At 36.8% G+C, this 15,383-nt stretch overlaps 2 protein-coding genes across 5 annotated transcripts in view; one reads left to right on the top strand and one right to left on the bottom strand.

Annotated features, from left to right (window-relative positions):
• LOC129578257 (BAI1-associated protein 3) overlaps positions 1-6,121 on the top strand; it is a 42,627-nt gene extending 36,506 nt beyond the window's left edge. The window contains exons 9-11 of the mRNA XM_055466530.1: positions 70-1,462; positions 1,559-1,805; positions 1,886-6,121. Coding sequence (XP_055322505.1) covers positions 70-1,462; positions 1,559-1,805; positions 1,886-1,977 — 1,732 coding nt within the window. The 3' untranslated portion in view covers positions 1,978-6,121. The remainder of the gene's footprint in view (positions 1-69; positions 1,463-1,558; positions 1,806-1,885) is intronic.
• A 127-nt stretch (positions 6,122-6,248) lies between these two features.
• Positions 6,249-14,885, bottom strand: LOC129578258 (collagen alpha-1(IX) chain-like). Of its 4 annotated transcripts, none has more exons than XM_055466532.1 (15): positions 14,751-14,885; positions 14,035-14,662; positions 13,870-13,953; positions 13,672-13,797; positions 13,511-13,570; positions 13,242-13,368; positions 13,099-13,149; positions 12,984-13,025; positions 12,745-12,779; positions 12,593-12,602; positions 12,431-12,483; positions 12,223-12,250; positions 12,137-12,154; positions 10,303-12,040; positions 8,952-9,888 (listed from the first exon to the last, which is right to left on the bottom strand). In XM_055466532.1, exons 1-14 carry the CDS (start codon positions 14,759-14,761, stop codon positions 11,868-11,870), a joined length of 1,446 nt encoding a protein of 481 aa, XP_055322507.1. In that variant the 5' UTR covers positions 14,762-14,885; the 3' UTR covers positions 8,952-9,888; positions 10,303-11,867. The 4 variants fall into 4 exon arrangements, with proteins under 4 accessions (XP_055322509.1, XP_055322508.1, XP_055322507.1 ...); XM_055466531.1 differs by having other exon boundaries at positions 14,035-14,665; positions 14,751-14,870; XM_055466534.1 differs by lacking the exons at positions 12,137-12,154; positions 12,223-12,250; positions 12,431-12,483; ... (8 more) ...; positions 14,035-14,662; positions 14,751-14,885 and adding exons at positions 6,249-7,063; positions 7,194-7,539; positions 7,609-8,380 and having other exon boundaries at positions 8,483-9,888; positions 10,303-10,759.
• Between the last annotated feature and the right edge of the window lie 498 nt (positions 14,886-15,383).

Here is a 15,383-nt window from a genome sequence, read left to right as displayed (position 1 = left end):
ATTCTCTTCCCTTATCTCCCCCTCCGCTCTCTCTCCTCATTCGTTTGCATACCATACACGCATGCACAGGACAATCGGTGTTCAATACTTTAGCATTGTGTATAAGCAATTCGATGTCATCATAGCCGAAGAGGTGTCGTCACGTATGGAAACCGGTCAAGTGCTCGGTCCATCATTGAGTCAGTGCACAGTGCTTGAAGGCGATAAAGAGCCAGCCGATACACGGCCCTTCGAACTGTACTTAGTGTTGCAAGAATTTGAATCGTTAAAAAATCATCTTACAATATTGCCGCAACCACCGGAAAAACCATTGGCACTTCAAAATTACCACGATTGGTTTGTACTCGCGGTGCAACGATGGATTATGGTTGGCAAAGCGAAAGCTTTGAATCGTGTACGAGCGGCGATTTCATTAGATAAAATATCGGAAGGTGATCGAATTGTGCGTCACACTACGTCATCGGTGGATGTGGCCGATATTCTGTATCAGATGCGTGAATTTTGGAAGCTACTCAATTGGCCGGATCTTAATTCGGCTCAAGCGTTTGAATCTCAACTGACTGATGCCGTGTGCTCGTGTGTCATTCACTATGCGGATTTGATTCATCAGCAACTCGCCGATACGGGCTACTATGAGCATCAAGGGCCGTTCCGCACGTCAGACGATATGTGCGTTACGGTCAACAATCTGGAACATGTGCGACGCGCTTTGGCCGAATATCAAACGGACAAATCAGAAGTATCGAATCAACCGGACCAATCGGATATTTTACTTGATTCAACGTTAACTCAATTAGAGAATCGTGTTGACCGTGTTCTTAGCAAATTGGCACCATCGATGCAAGTTCCACTACAAAAGGCTGTTTTCCACTTGGCCTGGTCACCCGAATCGTTGCCCACGAATCAGGCAATCGTTCCGTTGCTCGAATACTTGGACGTACACTTATCGGCACTGAATTCAGCATTACTCATGAAAAATTTCAACCGTGCACTCACACTGATTTGGAACACCGTTCTCAATGAATTGTCACGGCAAATGGATACGGGCGGTGAAGGTGAAAAAACCAAAAACTTTCACGATCGATTGTATGAAGCGTTGCAGTTGCTCGTTGACTTTTTCAATGCCGAAGGATTGGGTTTGCCGCTCGAAGCATTGCACAATGATGCTTATTGGAGAGTCGATCAGCGTCTACAATACCACAAGAAAGACACGGAAAAACTAATTGACCTCTTTTATTTGCAACGTCTACAAGAGCAAATGATGGTCACATCGCCGGGTCCGTATGGCGTTTTAGCGGTTCGTGCATACTTCAATCATGATTCATTGTGTGTCGAAGTGTTACATGCTCGAGATATCATTCCATTGGATCCAAATGGATTCAGTGATCCATTTGTGATTGTTGAACTGCTGCCCCGCCGCATATTCCAATATTGCGGCGAACAACAGACCAATGTGCACAAGGTAAGAACGACATTCATTTTCAAGTTATTTGTACGTGGTGCACCATATTTTCAAGTGTCTAAAACTAAACTATAATTTCTCTGCTATAATTGACAGAAAACGCTGAACCCAATTTTCGATGAATGTTTCGAGTTTTCGGTAACACTTGAACAGTGCTTAGCTGAGGGTGCAATGATCGCATTCACCGTTATGGATCACGATGTTTTGACTGCAAACGATTTTGCCGGAGAAGCATTCTTAGCATTAGGGAATATCCCCGGTGTGGCCGACTACAGTACGAGCATTGATAACTTTCATGGACTAAAGCAAGTGGATTTGCCGTTGATGCAACAAAATGATAAAAGTATGTTTTAAGCTGTTTGTTTGAAACGTTTGCATTCAGTTCGAATACTAATGACCAAATGGTTTTTATCTATATATCAGATCATCCAATTCTCCAAATTTTGGAGTCTCGCACCAGTGACAAGCAAGCAGTGGACTTTGTGCGTAAGCAAAAAGCTCGTCTCGCATCTTAATTTCATTCATCGCACACACACAGCATTTGATGACCTTTTATCAACCATCCAACCGCAATTCGCCAAGCAAAAGCAAAAGCAAAACCAGAACAAATGAGAAGAAAAATGGACGCAAGCACACACTTGAATGAAATTCCCTCAGAAAATTAGTAGATGCAAACTTTTGTAAGTCAACGTTTCATTAATGCACTCTAGGTTTTATTGAAATTCTATCGAATCACAATTAAATAACACTTGCTTCGGCTAATTCACACACACACAAATACATAAACGTACACAAAGTCTGTCATTCGCCCAAAACAAAAGAATAATCAAATTTATACAATTGAAATAGTGAAATGGAAAATGGTATGAAAATTAATAATGATTATGAACGATCTCACTAGATGAGCAATTATTTTAATTTATTTCGCTCGAATCGCGCGCATCCAGTAAAAGAGACAGAGAAAATAATAATTAATGGGAAGTCTAGAAGAAGAAAAAAATTAGTGTATCATTATCGCTTGAACCTATCACAGCGGCATACAGAATATTATAGAATTGCGTACACGCAGTCCGTCAATTGACTCAAAGATGAAACAAATGAGAGCGCTCAACAGTTACGCAATAGCAACGATAGAAGAGAAACGAAAATGAAAATATAGAAGAGTCGACATTTGAATCGAATGATTTGATTGTAGAAATGTTGGCTATTTGAAACCAATGCATCTTCCCGGCCGTTCGTACGACAGAACACGACAGCGAAATGAATTACGTGCAAGCATATTGCTTGGGATAAGAGTTCGAAGATGCTTGACGACAAAGCACTTGAAGTAATTGTGTTATTTTCATGGTCGACAACAGCAATCGATCAACGCTCATCTTGCATATATAATTACTCGATTCCCATTTAGTTTGAGACCAATTTTGATTTTGCGTTCTCCTCTTCAACTAGCAACTACTTGGCTCTCGTCATCGTCGTTGACGTCGTCGTCCGTTCAAAATGAGCATTTGCCTCGTTCATGGCACAAGTTGGGAACAGTGATTCGAAAAATGAAATGCAAACAGACATACACAGTACACACACACACACACAGCGTAAAATTGATGAAACAATGTGTTGTTTGCAATTCGTGTGGAAATGGAATATGGAAATTTGAAAAAGAAGAGAGAGAGAGAGAGGAGATGCTGATATTACACACAAATAACGAATCATATACTTTTTACAAGGAACAAACAAACAAAAATTATCCCACAAATGGCACATGCTCTCCCGAATTTCAAATATCTCACTTTTGAATGACTATACAATCTATTCATATAGACGAGAACTTGAGAAATAGGACAAATTAATTTACTTTCTATGCTGTATATATACATGTTGATTTTATGTACAATCATTTTATTTTTGGAAATGTATAACATTATCAATATCAAATATCCATATTATGTATCACACACACACAGACCCCCCCCCCCTCCCGAAGAAAAAGTCTTCAACATAAGTTTTGTGTGTGTATAATAAAATTTTGGAGACAAATTATTATTATTATTCAAAGCAAATCAACTGATACAATCCAAAAGAGGACACGCTCAATAGAATTGCTGTGCCACATTTAACTCTTAAGAATGTCCATCATTTCTCATTCTACGTTTTATAATGCAATTTTTTTTTGAACAAACTGACCCACCTACACACGCGCGCTGTAGAAAAATACAAAACAACAACCTGAAAATGAATCGACCACTTTTTTCCCTTTCGATATTTTTCCACTCTACCGTTTGGAGTTTATGAATTTTTCGCGACAAAAAAAAATTGCTTGAGTCAAGTGCACCCGAACGAAAAGACATTTCAATTAATTTATTCAATTCAGGCACTTGAATCATTCTTAGCTCTGTGCGAAAACCCACCAAATCGACCTGACCTACACAATACAAAAATTAATCCCAAAAATATCGTTTGAGCGGCGATAGAAGGCGACATTTTGCATAGGTTCGGGAATAATTGAGGCTGTGAGAATGAAAATGGCAATACAGGAATAAACATTCTGAAGCGCATCAAGAAAAAAAAATTCGCAAAAGTGAATCATGAGTTCTGAATACGCAAAAGTGAACCATGAATCTTCTATGCTGCCCGTGTAAATTCATGTTTCACTTTTGCATATTCAGAACTCATGATTCATTTTTGCGATTTTTTTTTCTTGATTCATTTCAGAATGTTTATTCTTGTATTGCCATTTTCATTCTCACAGCCTCAATTGTTTTTGCTGTGTAGGCAGACTTGATTTTTTTTTCTCGTGTATCCATTTGATCTTGCTAAACGTTTCTTTTTTCTCTATTATTGACTAACGAGCTTAAAACCTGTAACCGTTCCATAACTATCTCAAGACATGAAAATTGGTACCAAAACTTGATGGACGCAAAAAAACCAAAACACAACAACAACAACAAAAAAATACGATCAAAAAATTCCTTCAAACTTCCAATGACGGAAAACAAACTATCTTTTTTCTACTGTTTTATCGATGTTTTAACTAAAGTTAAATGAATTAAAAAGGAACAAGAGAATCATATTTTTAAACTTATTTAAATTACACACAGAAATGACTGATTCAAAAATTAAATTCACACTGACAATTTGTGCAAAGACTAATTTTATCCCAACGTTTTCTATTAAGAGAGATTAAGGATAGGAGTGCAGCGTAGAGATAGAGACAGGGAGAGAGAGTGAGAGAGAACGGAATTGATTTCTATTTATTGCGCATATGAGCGACAGGAGATTGAAATGATTATGTGTCATAAATAAAATGTGTCAAAACCATATATACATATAAATATATCTATTCAAATCAACAATTATAGTGTATAGAGTGAACGTGTAAAATTGTTGTTGACAACTGGCTTTCGGTGTTTAATTTGAAGCTCCCTCAGCTTAAAGTCATAAATCTCCCCCCACAAAAAGCCTTGTCCATTTCTATCTCAACACCTAATTCGGAAAATGGCCCATCTGCAATTACACACACACACACACAAACACACACACACATCTATTTTCTTCCTATACACACATACGAGAAAATTTACGTACGATTTGTATCACAAACACACAAAAATACACACAAACATATATATTTTTTATACAAAACAAACTAAAACCAATCAAAGATGCAACAATTCTGACTTGATCTAAATGAAATGAACAACAACAACATCAACAAATGAAAAAAACAAAAACATTACCAAAGACATAATTTTTGGACGGATTTTTTTGCTAAACTAAAAACCTCACACACACAAAAACAAATGAAACAACAACATTTAAGTGACAATTTAAATATTTATACTAAATTTTATACGTTTTAAAACGCAATGCATTTTTTCACATTCTTTTTACAAATTATCATGCAAGACTTTCGTAACAGTGTAAAGGAACAACAAGAAGAAAAAAACCCAATAACTTCACATATTTCGATTCAATCAAAAATGAAAGCATTAAACCTTAATCAAAAAACCAAACTTTTGGAACAAGAAGAGTATTTGCTCTTGAATACCACCTATATATATCCCACCATTTGCCGAATCTCCCTCCCACTACCACCCCAACGCAACCCACTCACATTTTCATGGCCTAATGTAACTATGAGTTAAATACGTTTTTAGATGGAACATTTTCGATTTCTGGAAAATGTTGACGCATACTCGCATGCGGTTTTATCAAAACACACGAACGGGAAACACACTGTTCTACGTTTTGTAGGTACTATTAGAAAATCTAAATGCTAATATTCTCGCAGATGCCTTTGAAAACTTTTTATTTCACTGTCTGAAACTTCAACTCCCATGAAAACATGCTACAATCTGTACTAACCAAACTAACAAATCCAATATCCAAGAGAACTTTTCCGATACAATTTTCGACACCTCATGAAAACCAATCTCATACAGATGACTTTCTGCTCACAACGTCCTAACAACTTTTGCTAATTACCCCATACGGCAAAGAAAAAACAAAATACATATATTTATGCAGTGATTATATATATAGATATCCGTTTGAAGAATCAAAATTTCAACACAACAACCACATGAAGAGAATAAAAAAAAACGTCATATTTAAATTTTAATCAATTTCTGATTATTATAAAGAATTAAAGAGAAACAAGAAAAACCTTAATCAATCTCATGATACAAATGATGGAAGCACTTATCATTAGACAAATTAAACGTTGGTTGTAATGAAAATATCTCAGTCACATCAAAAGAAAAAGAAGAAGAAAAAAAAACTATTTGCATTTACAATGTGACGTCCAAACAAATGGAAAAAACCAAATCATATTGTGTATTTATCTAGGAATTAAGAACACTTGGGCAACAATTTGTGGAAACCTAAACCAAAAAAAAAAAAAAAATATATGCGTTTACAGCAAAAACCAAAATTGAACATTAATTAAACACATATGTAATTAGGAATTTAAGCAAAGCCTCTCCTCCTTAGAAACAAGATACAAAGAATAAAAATAAAATAATGATAATGTTCAAAGCTACAACAACAAAACACACAAACACAACAACAACAAAAATTGAATAAATATGTATTGATATATTGATATGTCATCCTCGTTGCGCTATGCGTCGTCATCGTCGTCTGTATACTACAACAATATATATGTGTATATATCTTAATTAATAAATTGCTTATTGCTTGCATGATGTATTTTTTTCTTTTATATTTCTGAAGCAAACGAAAAAACAAGTTATAATTTATACAAGCAAACAAATAACACAGAATAGTAAAAAAAACTCACACACAGAGACACATACAAAAACGTGAGGGAATGTACCAAACGAAGGAGCGCGCATACAAAGCATTTCCAAGTACAAACACTTCCATTTACTCTGAATGAATTATTTGTATATAAAAAAAAAACTAAACAACAAAACACACAACAAAAGAGAATTTATTTGTAGGAATGGCGAAATCGTGTCACGCGTTAACTATAATAACAATATACATTTAATTTAAAAGAAGAAGAAGAAAAAACACAAATCTATTGGAAAGATGACATATAGATATATACATGAATATACACTAGGGTGTTCAGCTAATCTGAAAAAGAAGAATGAATAGCATAAATTTAAAGAGAAGCCAATTTTATGTCAACTGGTAGCATTAATAGAGCGTTATACAACACTTCCAGAAGAAAAAAAAACTCTTTGCAAAATCGAATAATGCTTACCTAAACGACCCACTAGAGTACTCCTGCGCAGTTAACATCAACCAGATGGGGAGTCAACTTGCTTCAACGCAACTATCCCACATGATCGGGATAGCCTTTAATAACTAATGTTACATTTGTTTTTTTTTTTGTTTGCAATGTGCTGATTAGACAGCATGATCAGCTGGCTGCTGGTCGTACTCGAACATTTCTACATCATTATCCACGATGGCGGCAGCAGCAGCGGCTGCTTCAGCGGTTGCTCTAGCGGCAGCAGCAGCGGCAACAGCAGCGGCTGCTTCAGCAGCTTCGCGCCAATACCTATTGATCGCCTCTGGTATCGGAAGTCCCAGTAATGTCCATAGTCCTGAACAATTAAACAAATGAAACTTCTTAAAAAATCATTCAATCGAAATTGTGCGTCAATTAGCCTTACCTTTCAGTAGAATGTTCTTAGCAGCCACGACGTCACGATGCCAAATCACAGAGCATTCGAGGTTTAATCGCCAGTTTTTGTAGTAACATTTTACTTTTGGGAATAAACGCTCGTCTCCTACCAATGCTTCTTCGTTCATGGCGCGTTGCAACTGTCGGTAGATCGATAGATCCGTTTTGCCCAACTTTGACACAATTTTCGTTGGCAGCAATGTTCTGGCGTCGGGTACGCATCGGCATTTCTTGAATCTGGCCGCTTTGTTCTGGTTTTGGAATCGATTCATACATCTTGCGTCGGTTTGAGATGTTCCCCATTCGTCCACCAATTGTATGAAACAATCTCGGCGCTTCTTTATTGACCTCAAAGTCTTACGCACCCCTGGGCAGCGCACGTGCTTCTTGATACTTATTGGGCTATCAGGTGGTATTTCGCCATCAGCACCAAAAAAGAACAGAGTCGGTTTCTTATCGGTCACCTTATTCACCCATTCGTCGACAACACTACTGCTCTTGATGTGTTTGTCCAAGGCGAGTCGAGTGTATTTGGCAGTCGAGTAAGCGCAGATTCCATGCTTCATCATCTTGACTCGATGTTTGATGTAGTTCAGCCACATTGACCCTTTTGGCGACGGCATCACTGGATACAGATCACGATTTTCTCTGTCTGCGCGCTCCATTTCGACGAAATTTTTGGTCCATCGCGCTGCTTTGGCATTTCGCACCTTTTGACCTGTTTGCCAGTGGAATTGCTTGCTCGACATTACAAAGTTGGTCTGAAAAAATAAATAGAAAAAAAGGTATAGTTATTGAGTTTTGGCACTTGAGCATTTTCTATTAAAATACACACAACTTATTCGAATGTATACAAAACTTACTTCTTTGCCAGTTTCAATGTCGTGTGTTGTTGTGGTATTCCAACTTCGCACACCTGAATCAACGCCCGAATAATTTTTGATTGTGCCATCCTCAATCTTCTGAATGATGCGAGATTTTTGGTCGATTTCTTTGTTGTCTGTCTTCTTTTTGGCCGAGTACTGGAGAGACACAGAGATTCCATCGGTGTTTATGGAAAAGTCAAACTGCTTTTTGGCACGTACGAATCGTCGAATTTTTCGCATGTAAAAATACTGATTCCACCAATAATCTCTCGAATGATTGAAATCCTTTTGTTGAATCGTTTTCGTGCTTGTTGTTCCTTTTTTATTCTCGATTTCCACTTTCGGTAGCAATTTTTGCGAAGACAACACCTGGTGCATGGATGAACAATCGATTCTGAAGTGCGTACGCCGGAAATCACACATCGGCACCACTACTAAATTTCGGATGAATGGCCGAAAATCTGGGTTGTCGAGCATTTGGCTGCGCTTGCGTTTCCATTTTCCTTTTGTCTTTTTTCGCTTTCTTTTCTTATGTTTGGGTCGGCGCTGATGTGGCCACTCCGAATTGTACTCTTCTATCTCGCGCTGCATAGATAGGTACATTGGCATGGCCTTATACCAATGTTTTGGGTCAGTTGTAAGGTCATGCAGATCGATTTCTGGGAACACATTGCAATCTCTCACGATATCATACAACACCTCACACCGTACAAGTTTGTTTGGATCGCGACTTGGCACTTTGATATCTTTTTGCTTGATGATCAACTTGACAACATTTTCGATGTCACTTGGCAAAAATTTCTCTCCATCCTCTTCCAAGTTTGAGTTCAATTCAAACACTTTCAGTACCAAGTACTGGGTGATGTGTTTGTTAGCATGCGTTTCAAGATTGGTGACCACGTTATCTGTGTACTGATTGCTCAAATGCTTAAGGCCATTGCAGAAATCTTTGTTGTTGGGCCAATCGATACGATGATAGTCGTCAAGACCTTCGACAATTGCCTTGAATTCAGGATCGATACGTGGCAGCTCTGCTCGTGGTCCTCGTGGCTTTGTTCCGCTTGGTTTATACCTTGACTTCGGTTTTGGTGGCTGATTGTTGTGCCATAGCACTTGTTCAAAGCAGAGTTTGATCTTATCTTCTCCACTTCCACCAAACAATGCGAAATTATTGTTCTCGACGCCTATATTCGAATGCCTTTTGCACCTCAAACAAGAACAGCAATGAGCCCAAAACACAAATGGAAGTGGCTTGCAAACTCAGATCCGTTATTTTGCTCATCAATGCTTGCTGGTATTGTGGGCGAATGATTGTCTTTAGCGCACATTTGATCGTCGTAATTTCATCTTTCGTCTCTCCCTCCGCTGGTATTGATGGCTTGAAACGATTCGCCATTGTCCTACTGAAAGAAAAAAAACACACATTCGATTTAGTTTGAAAACGAATAATATTGAAACTTAAATTCGATTTAGTTTGAAAATGACAACAGAATGAGACACACAAAAATGACTTCGGTTTGATAACAATGGCATTGATTCAATTTGAGTTCGAACAGTAATCGATTAACTGTTTCTCTTCTCCGAACAATGGACTCAATTCATTGCATAAAATGAATTTCACCATCACACGTATTTCACCATCACATGTAACAGAACTATGTACTGCAGAATTATTGTGAAATTCATTACTTTTGTACATGGAATCTAATATTACTGTTGATATGTTCAATATATTTCACGTTATAAATGCTTATAAAACGTTTTTAAAATGAATTCCACAATAAGAAGAAGAGATTGAAATGATCAAGTTTACTTACACTTTGGCGACTTGAATTCAATGTGAACTCCGGATCAAATCGATACAAAACGCACGTAAATCGAAAATAAAACGAAATGAAATACCAGCAAAATCGTAGATAAATTAAATTGCAATGTAAATTTCCAGTTTAAATTGTAAGATAAAATGTAAGAGTTTCAATTTGTTGACTTCGTGTTCACAACGCTGTATGTTTTCTCGGAATGAATGATGCGGCGTCTGTGACATTTCGAAAACTGCTGAAGTGAATGTCAAATGCCATACGGATCGGTTCACATTGCTAATTTTTAGAACATTAGACAATTTGAGCTACAAAGAGTCAATTAGTACTAACACATAAAAACGGTTATATTTCGGTGAAATTCCAAATTTATTAGCAATGAAGGACGATTTATTGTTTGATTCCGATTTTTTGGGCCGAAATCTGCGTAGAAATCATATATTCTTATTTGACTCCCCAAACCTGAACACCCTAATATACACACACACTTACCTAAATGAAAAATTAATGAAAATTATCTTTTACACCTATATCATTTGTCACGATATGTGTTCCAAACTTCCGAAAATAAACATACGTTCTCAATTTTCCGTTCAATTTAATCAAAGTCATATTAATCGCGATTCAACGCAGAAGGTCGCACGAAGTTGAGCAGTGAGCGGCGGAGAGAGAGAGAAAGAGGAAAAACAAGAAGTTTTCTTTCTCTCTCTGAAAAAGCATTTGGCTTTCTTTTTTCTCTGCTCGTTCGTTGCTTTCCGCTCTAAACTTCTGTGTGTGTATCTAGGAATTATTCCCGTTTATTTTTCCACCCGATTGATAATTTATATTTTAGATGAAGCCAAGTTTTTGTTATTAATACATACAAAGCAAACACGAAGAATATATAGAGAAAAAAAAACACGAAAGATTTACCTATATTGTTTTATATGTATACACACAACCATCAATGTTCAGTTTGAACAGTTTATTTGGTTTGGATTTACAAGTAAATACGTAATTTTATTTACCAAACAAAATCAAGTCGATTTAAGCGCATTGAATTGCTAAGATTATCATTTAGATTTATCATTGATTGAATAAAAATCATTGCACGAACAACCAAACAAAATACAAATGTGTTGTTGATTCCTAATACACACAACTCTTTTTGTTCCCTTTCTTTCACTGCGAAATTGTATTTTTGGCTTTAAACACAAAATGAAAAGAAGAAAAAAAAAATAACTCTACCATTTGGAATCTATGATGATACTTTACTAGATAAATCGATGCAAAACAAAAACTGATAAAATTTAACAAGACACACACTAAACAAAATCATCATCCTGTACTTTGCGGGCTTATTTAAGAAATCTAAAATGGATATTATTGTAATGAATATGGAACACACCCGAAATAAAAAAAAATACGATTAAAAGAAATAAATATCTTAAGCAAAACAAAAAAAACAAAAACGTTTTAGAAATTATTTCATTTATTTTCATAGTTGAATTGCAGTATAAAGGCAAGAAATCGTCAAGAAGTTTTTTTGGGGGAGGTATTTTGTGGTTTGATTCAGCCGATTCGGATTATCCTTTAATGTTGAGGCTAAGTGGTGATGGTCCCTTGCTTTGATGCTGCTGAGCCTGGGCCGCCTGCAATTGTTGCATGTACATTTGAGTGTAGTAACAATCATTTGGACATTGTCCTGGCGCTCCTGACGATCCGGGGATTCCATTTCTACCGTCTTCACCGCGGTCACCTTGTGGAATTGAAACGAAAATGTGCGCAAAATGTACATTGAAAAATGAAGAGCAAATCGATTGAAAGAAAAAAAAATTTAATTCCAAAATTCAACCTGGTCGTCCTGGTGGTCCTGTAAGTGGAAATCACCCCATTAGTATTTTTTTTTTAACTAAAAAAAATAAGTGTCGAATTTCATACCTGCCACGCCTTCAATGCCAGGCAAACCCTGAAGGAAAGTTTCAACACAAAATTAACGATTAGATTCGGTTTTCGATTCATTCCTTTCGAAAATGGTTCATCAAAGTTGGGAATAAAGAAAAAAAAGAAGAACGAAACGACGAATATGCCGCCAGAGGCTTTGTTATCGCAACAGCGAGCATGGAAAATTGTTATTGAAACAGCTTACTTGAATTCCCGGCGTGCCCGGTCTTCCATCCTCGCCTCTGTCACCGCGGTCGCCTGTGTATCGAGACATTGAGTGCATACACATACAAGCGTAAGAAATTGTCACAACAATCTTATTGTTCATCTCAAAATAATGAGCTTTTCAACGGAAAGAATAACAAACCTTTTTCACCCTGTCAAAATAGAAAGTTGAATTTTATTTGAATACATTATGGTTTTCAAAGCGAGTTTAAATAACAGTCAAATCGATTTTTTTTCTTTGCTTGCGCGTCGTTTTAAATCTAATTGAAACATTTGTCTTTTCGACTGTCTTACCTGCAATCCCTGGAAACCGTCATCACCACGATCACCTGCACACAAATACAAACGCACATAAACAAAATGAAATGATTTTCAGATGAAAGGCTTTGCATTGAATGTGTGCAAATTTGATTGCCATACAGAAATGCTTTCTTTTTTTTTCTTTTTTCGCACTCGATTCTTCAAGCTTTGTTCTTCGCAGTTCGATTTGCCAGTTTTGGCCTACATAATGAAATTGCTTTGAATCAATTTACCTTTAGGTCCTGGTCTACCTCTTCCTGGTTTTCCAGGCGGTCCTGCAAACGGAATCGTTGCGTCGGAAGTTATGAAATTGCTTTTTTTCAACAATTATTTCTATTCATTAAATACCTGGTGGTCCGATCGGTCCGATCAATTGAGGCTTCAATGCAGCAAGTTGTTCTAAATGGACGAGAAGAAGACAAAAAAACCAATTGCGTATTAACTGTGAACATAAAAAAGTGGTGCGCTGCTGATGTATTTTTCAATTTAACCTTTCAATACATTTCCACAGATTTCACGGATTTCCAGCTCTCCGAATTGATGTTCGCCACCCTCGGTACGGGTTATTATTAGCCCTGGTTCGCCTCTTTCACCTTTTTCACCGATAATTGACTCTCCCTACCAGTCCAATATACAATACAATGAACGAATAAGTAATTACAATTTCATTGCGTTCAATGCAAATGGAAATTTTAATCCGATTGCCAATGGATTTTTGGCACTCTTTGTATGCTTATAATAATGCAATAGTTGTTATTACCGGAAATCCTCTTTCGCCACGTTCGCCCTTTTCACCGATAATACTGCGACCATCGATACCCTGAAAAAATCACACGAAAAAATTGGATGCGACAAAATATTGATATTTGATATTGAACAGGGGAGGAAAAAACGATTTCAATTTAAAAAGTCACACAGTACATCTCTTCCGGGTGGCCCTTGTGGACATTGAATTGGACATTCTTGTTGCACAATTGGCGATATTGTTGGTTCCGGATAAATTGGTAGAACAATCGGTGAATCTGGTTTGACTGACTCTTGATATTGCTGCGGAGCGAAAGATATAAATTTCAATTAAAAAAATTTGCTTACGCAACACAACAACTCATGCTTGCTCACCGGTAATTCTTCACAAGTTGGCACAGGTGGACGTGTAGATTCGCATCCAAGTACCATCCATTGCAAATCAATTTGGGCCGTATTCTAAAGTATTAGGAATAAATTAAACTCGTATCTTCAAACGTCACCCCATATTAAAACTGGTGAGAGAGCTGTAAATTTTACCAAATACTGATTTGTTTCATCGATATATCGTGCAATGTAAGCATTCCCATTGGTGACATCGAATTTTGGACGTGGCAACAATGGTTCTTCAATTTGGCCCCGAACACCGAACATTTCCTCACAATCGATCCAAAGACGGACTTTATCCTTTAAAACGCTGACCAAAATTTTGTGCCAATTCGTATCAAACAGCGTTGACGATTGGAAGAATACACGCTGTACATTTCCATTGCTGGCTGGTAGGCCAATGCCGATTAAATGCTCAACTGTGTCCAATGTTATGCTAATTTGTGTAACACCCTGAGAATCGGTCACATGAAACAGATAAAATGGTTGAAGTGGCTGCACCAGCGCACGGAACGTTGACTCAAACCAAAAATGATACGGAATGCCATTGGGAAAGGCTTGGTATGCGTAATCGGTTACATTCGATTCTTGATGCAAACGGTATGCACGTTGAGATGAAATCGAACCAACGACCTCCTCATATTTCTCCGCCGATTCGCTTAAATGAAACTTATGAATCAAATCGATCGTCGGCAAAACACCATTGTCACGATTAAATTTACATTTCGGACATTGTGCATTGACATTGCTCACGACAAACAATACACCAATCACCAACAATCTACTTGAAGAAAAAATGAAAATCAGACAATTGTTTCCATTTACAAATCGCACAAATTTATTTGAAAACATTTTTCAAAGAAATTCACCTAAGTAACATTTTGCTCGAAAATTATTCGTTCAACTCACAAAAAACTAGAAGAAAAAATAATTCTTTTCCACTTCCAATTGCACCAAAGAATATATAAAGACTGTGAGCAGAAACATAAATTGCCCTAGTTTTAACATTCGGCCCAAAGACGTTTTAATTTCGAGTTTCCAAATCATAATCAATTGACCGAGCAAACGATGTTTTAGAACATTTTAATTAATCAACATTGGTTGTATGGCCGAAAAAAAATTTAACCCATTGCACCATTGTGTTCAAACTCATTAAAATCACCAATTGAGAATTTATTTCAATATGTGTGTTCCGAAGTAAATTTGGTCTTCAGTTCGGTTTGGCAATCAGACGACAACAAAAAAAGCAATAAAAATAATTTCTTCGCTCAAAATAAATCAAATTTATGGGTTTTGCGACGCTGAATCGCGAACATGGAAACAAAATGTAAAGTCAAAACGAAAAAGAATGTGAAATTGAAATAGGTACTTATTAAAAACGGGTGATATCAATTTTTCGCTCTTCAATTTCATCATAAGTCGTTTTTTATAGTTCACTGTCATTAATTGACCGAAATTAGTTGGAACCGAAGTATGGCAGTCATATGTTGTTCCATTTCTCA

The sequence above is a fragment of the Sitodiplosis mosellana genome, unplaced genomic scaffold, assembly GCF_009176505.1.
Source record: "Sitodiplosis mosellana isolate CC-2019 unplaced genomic scaffold, AAFC_SMos_1.0 Smas_scaffold_6226, whole genome shotgun sequence".
In the NCBI taxonomy this organism is placed as follows: domain Eukaryota; kingdom Metazoa; phylum Arthropoda; class Insecta; order Diptera; family Cecidomyiidae; genus Sitodiplosis; species Sitodiplosis mosellana.
The sequence above is the reverse complement of the archived record's forward strand: the minus strand, read 5'-3'. Positions and strand labels throughout refer to the sequence as shown.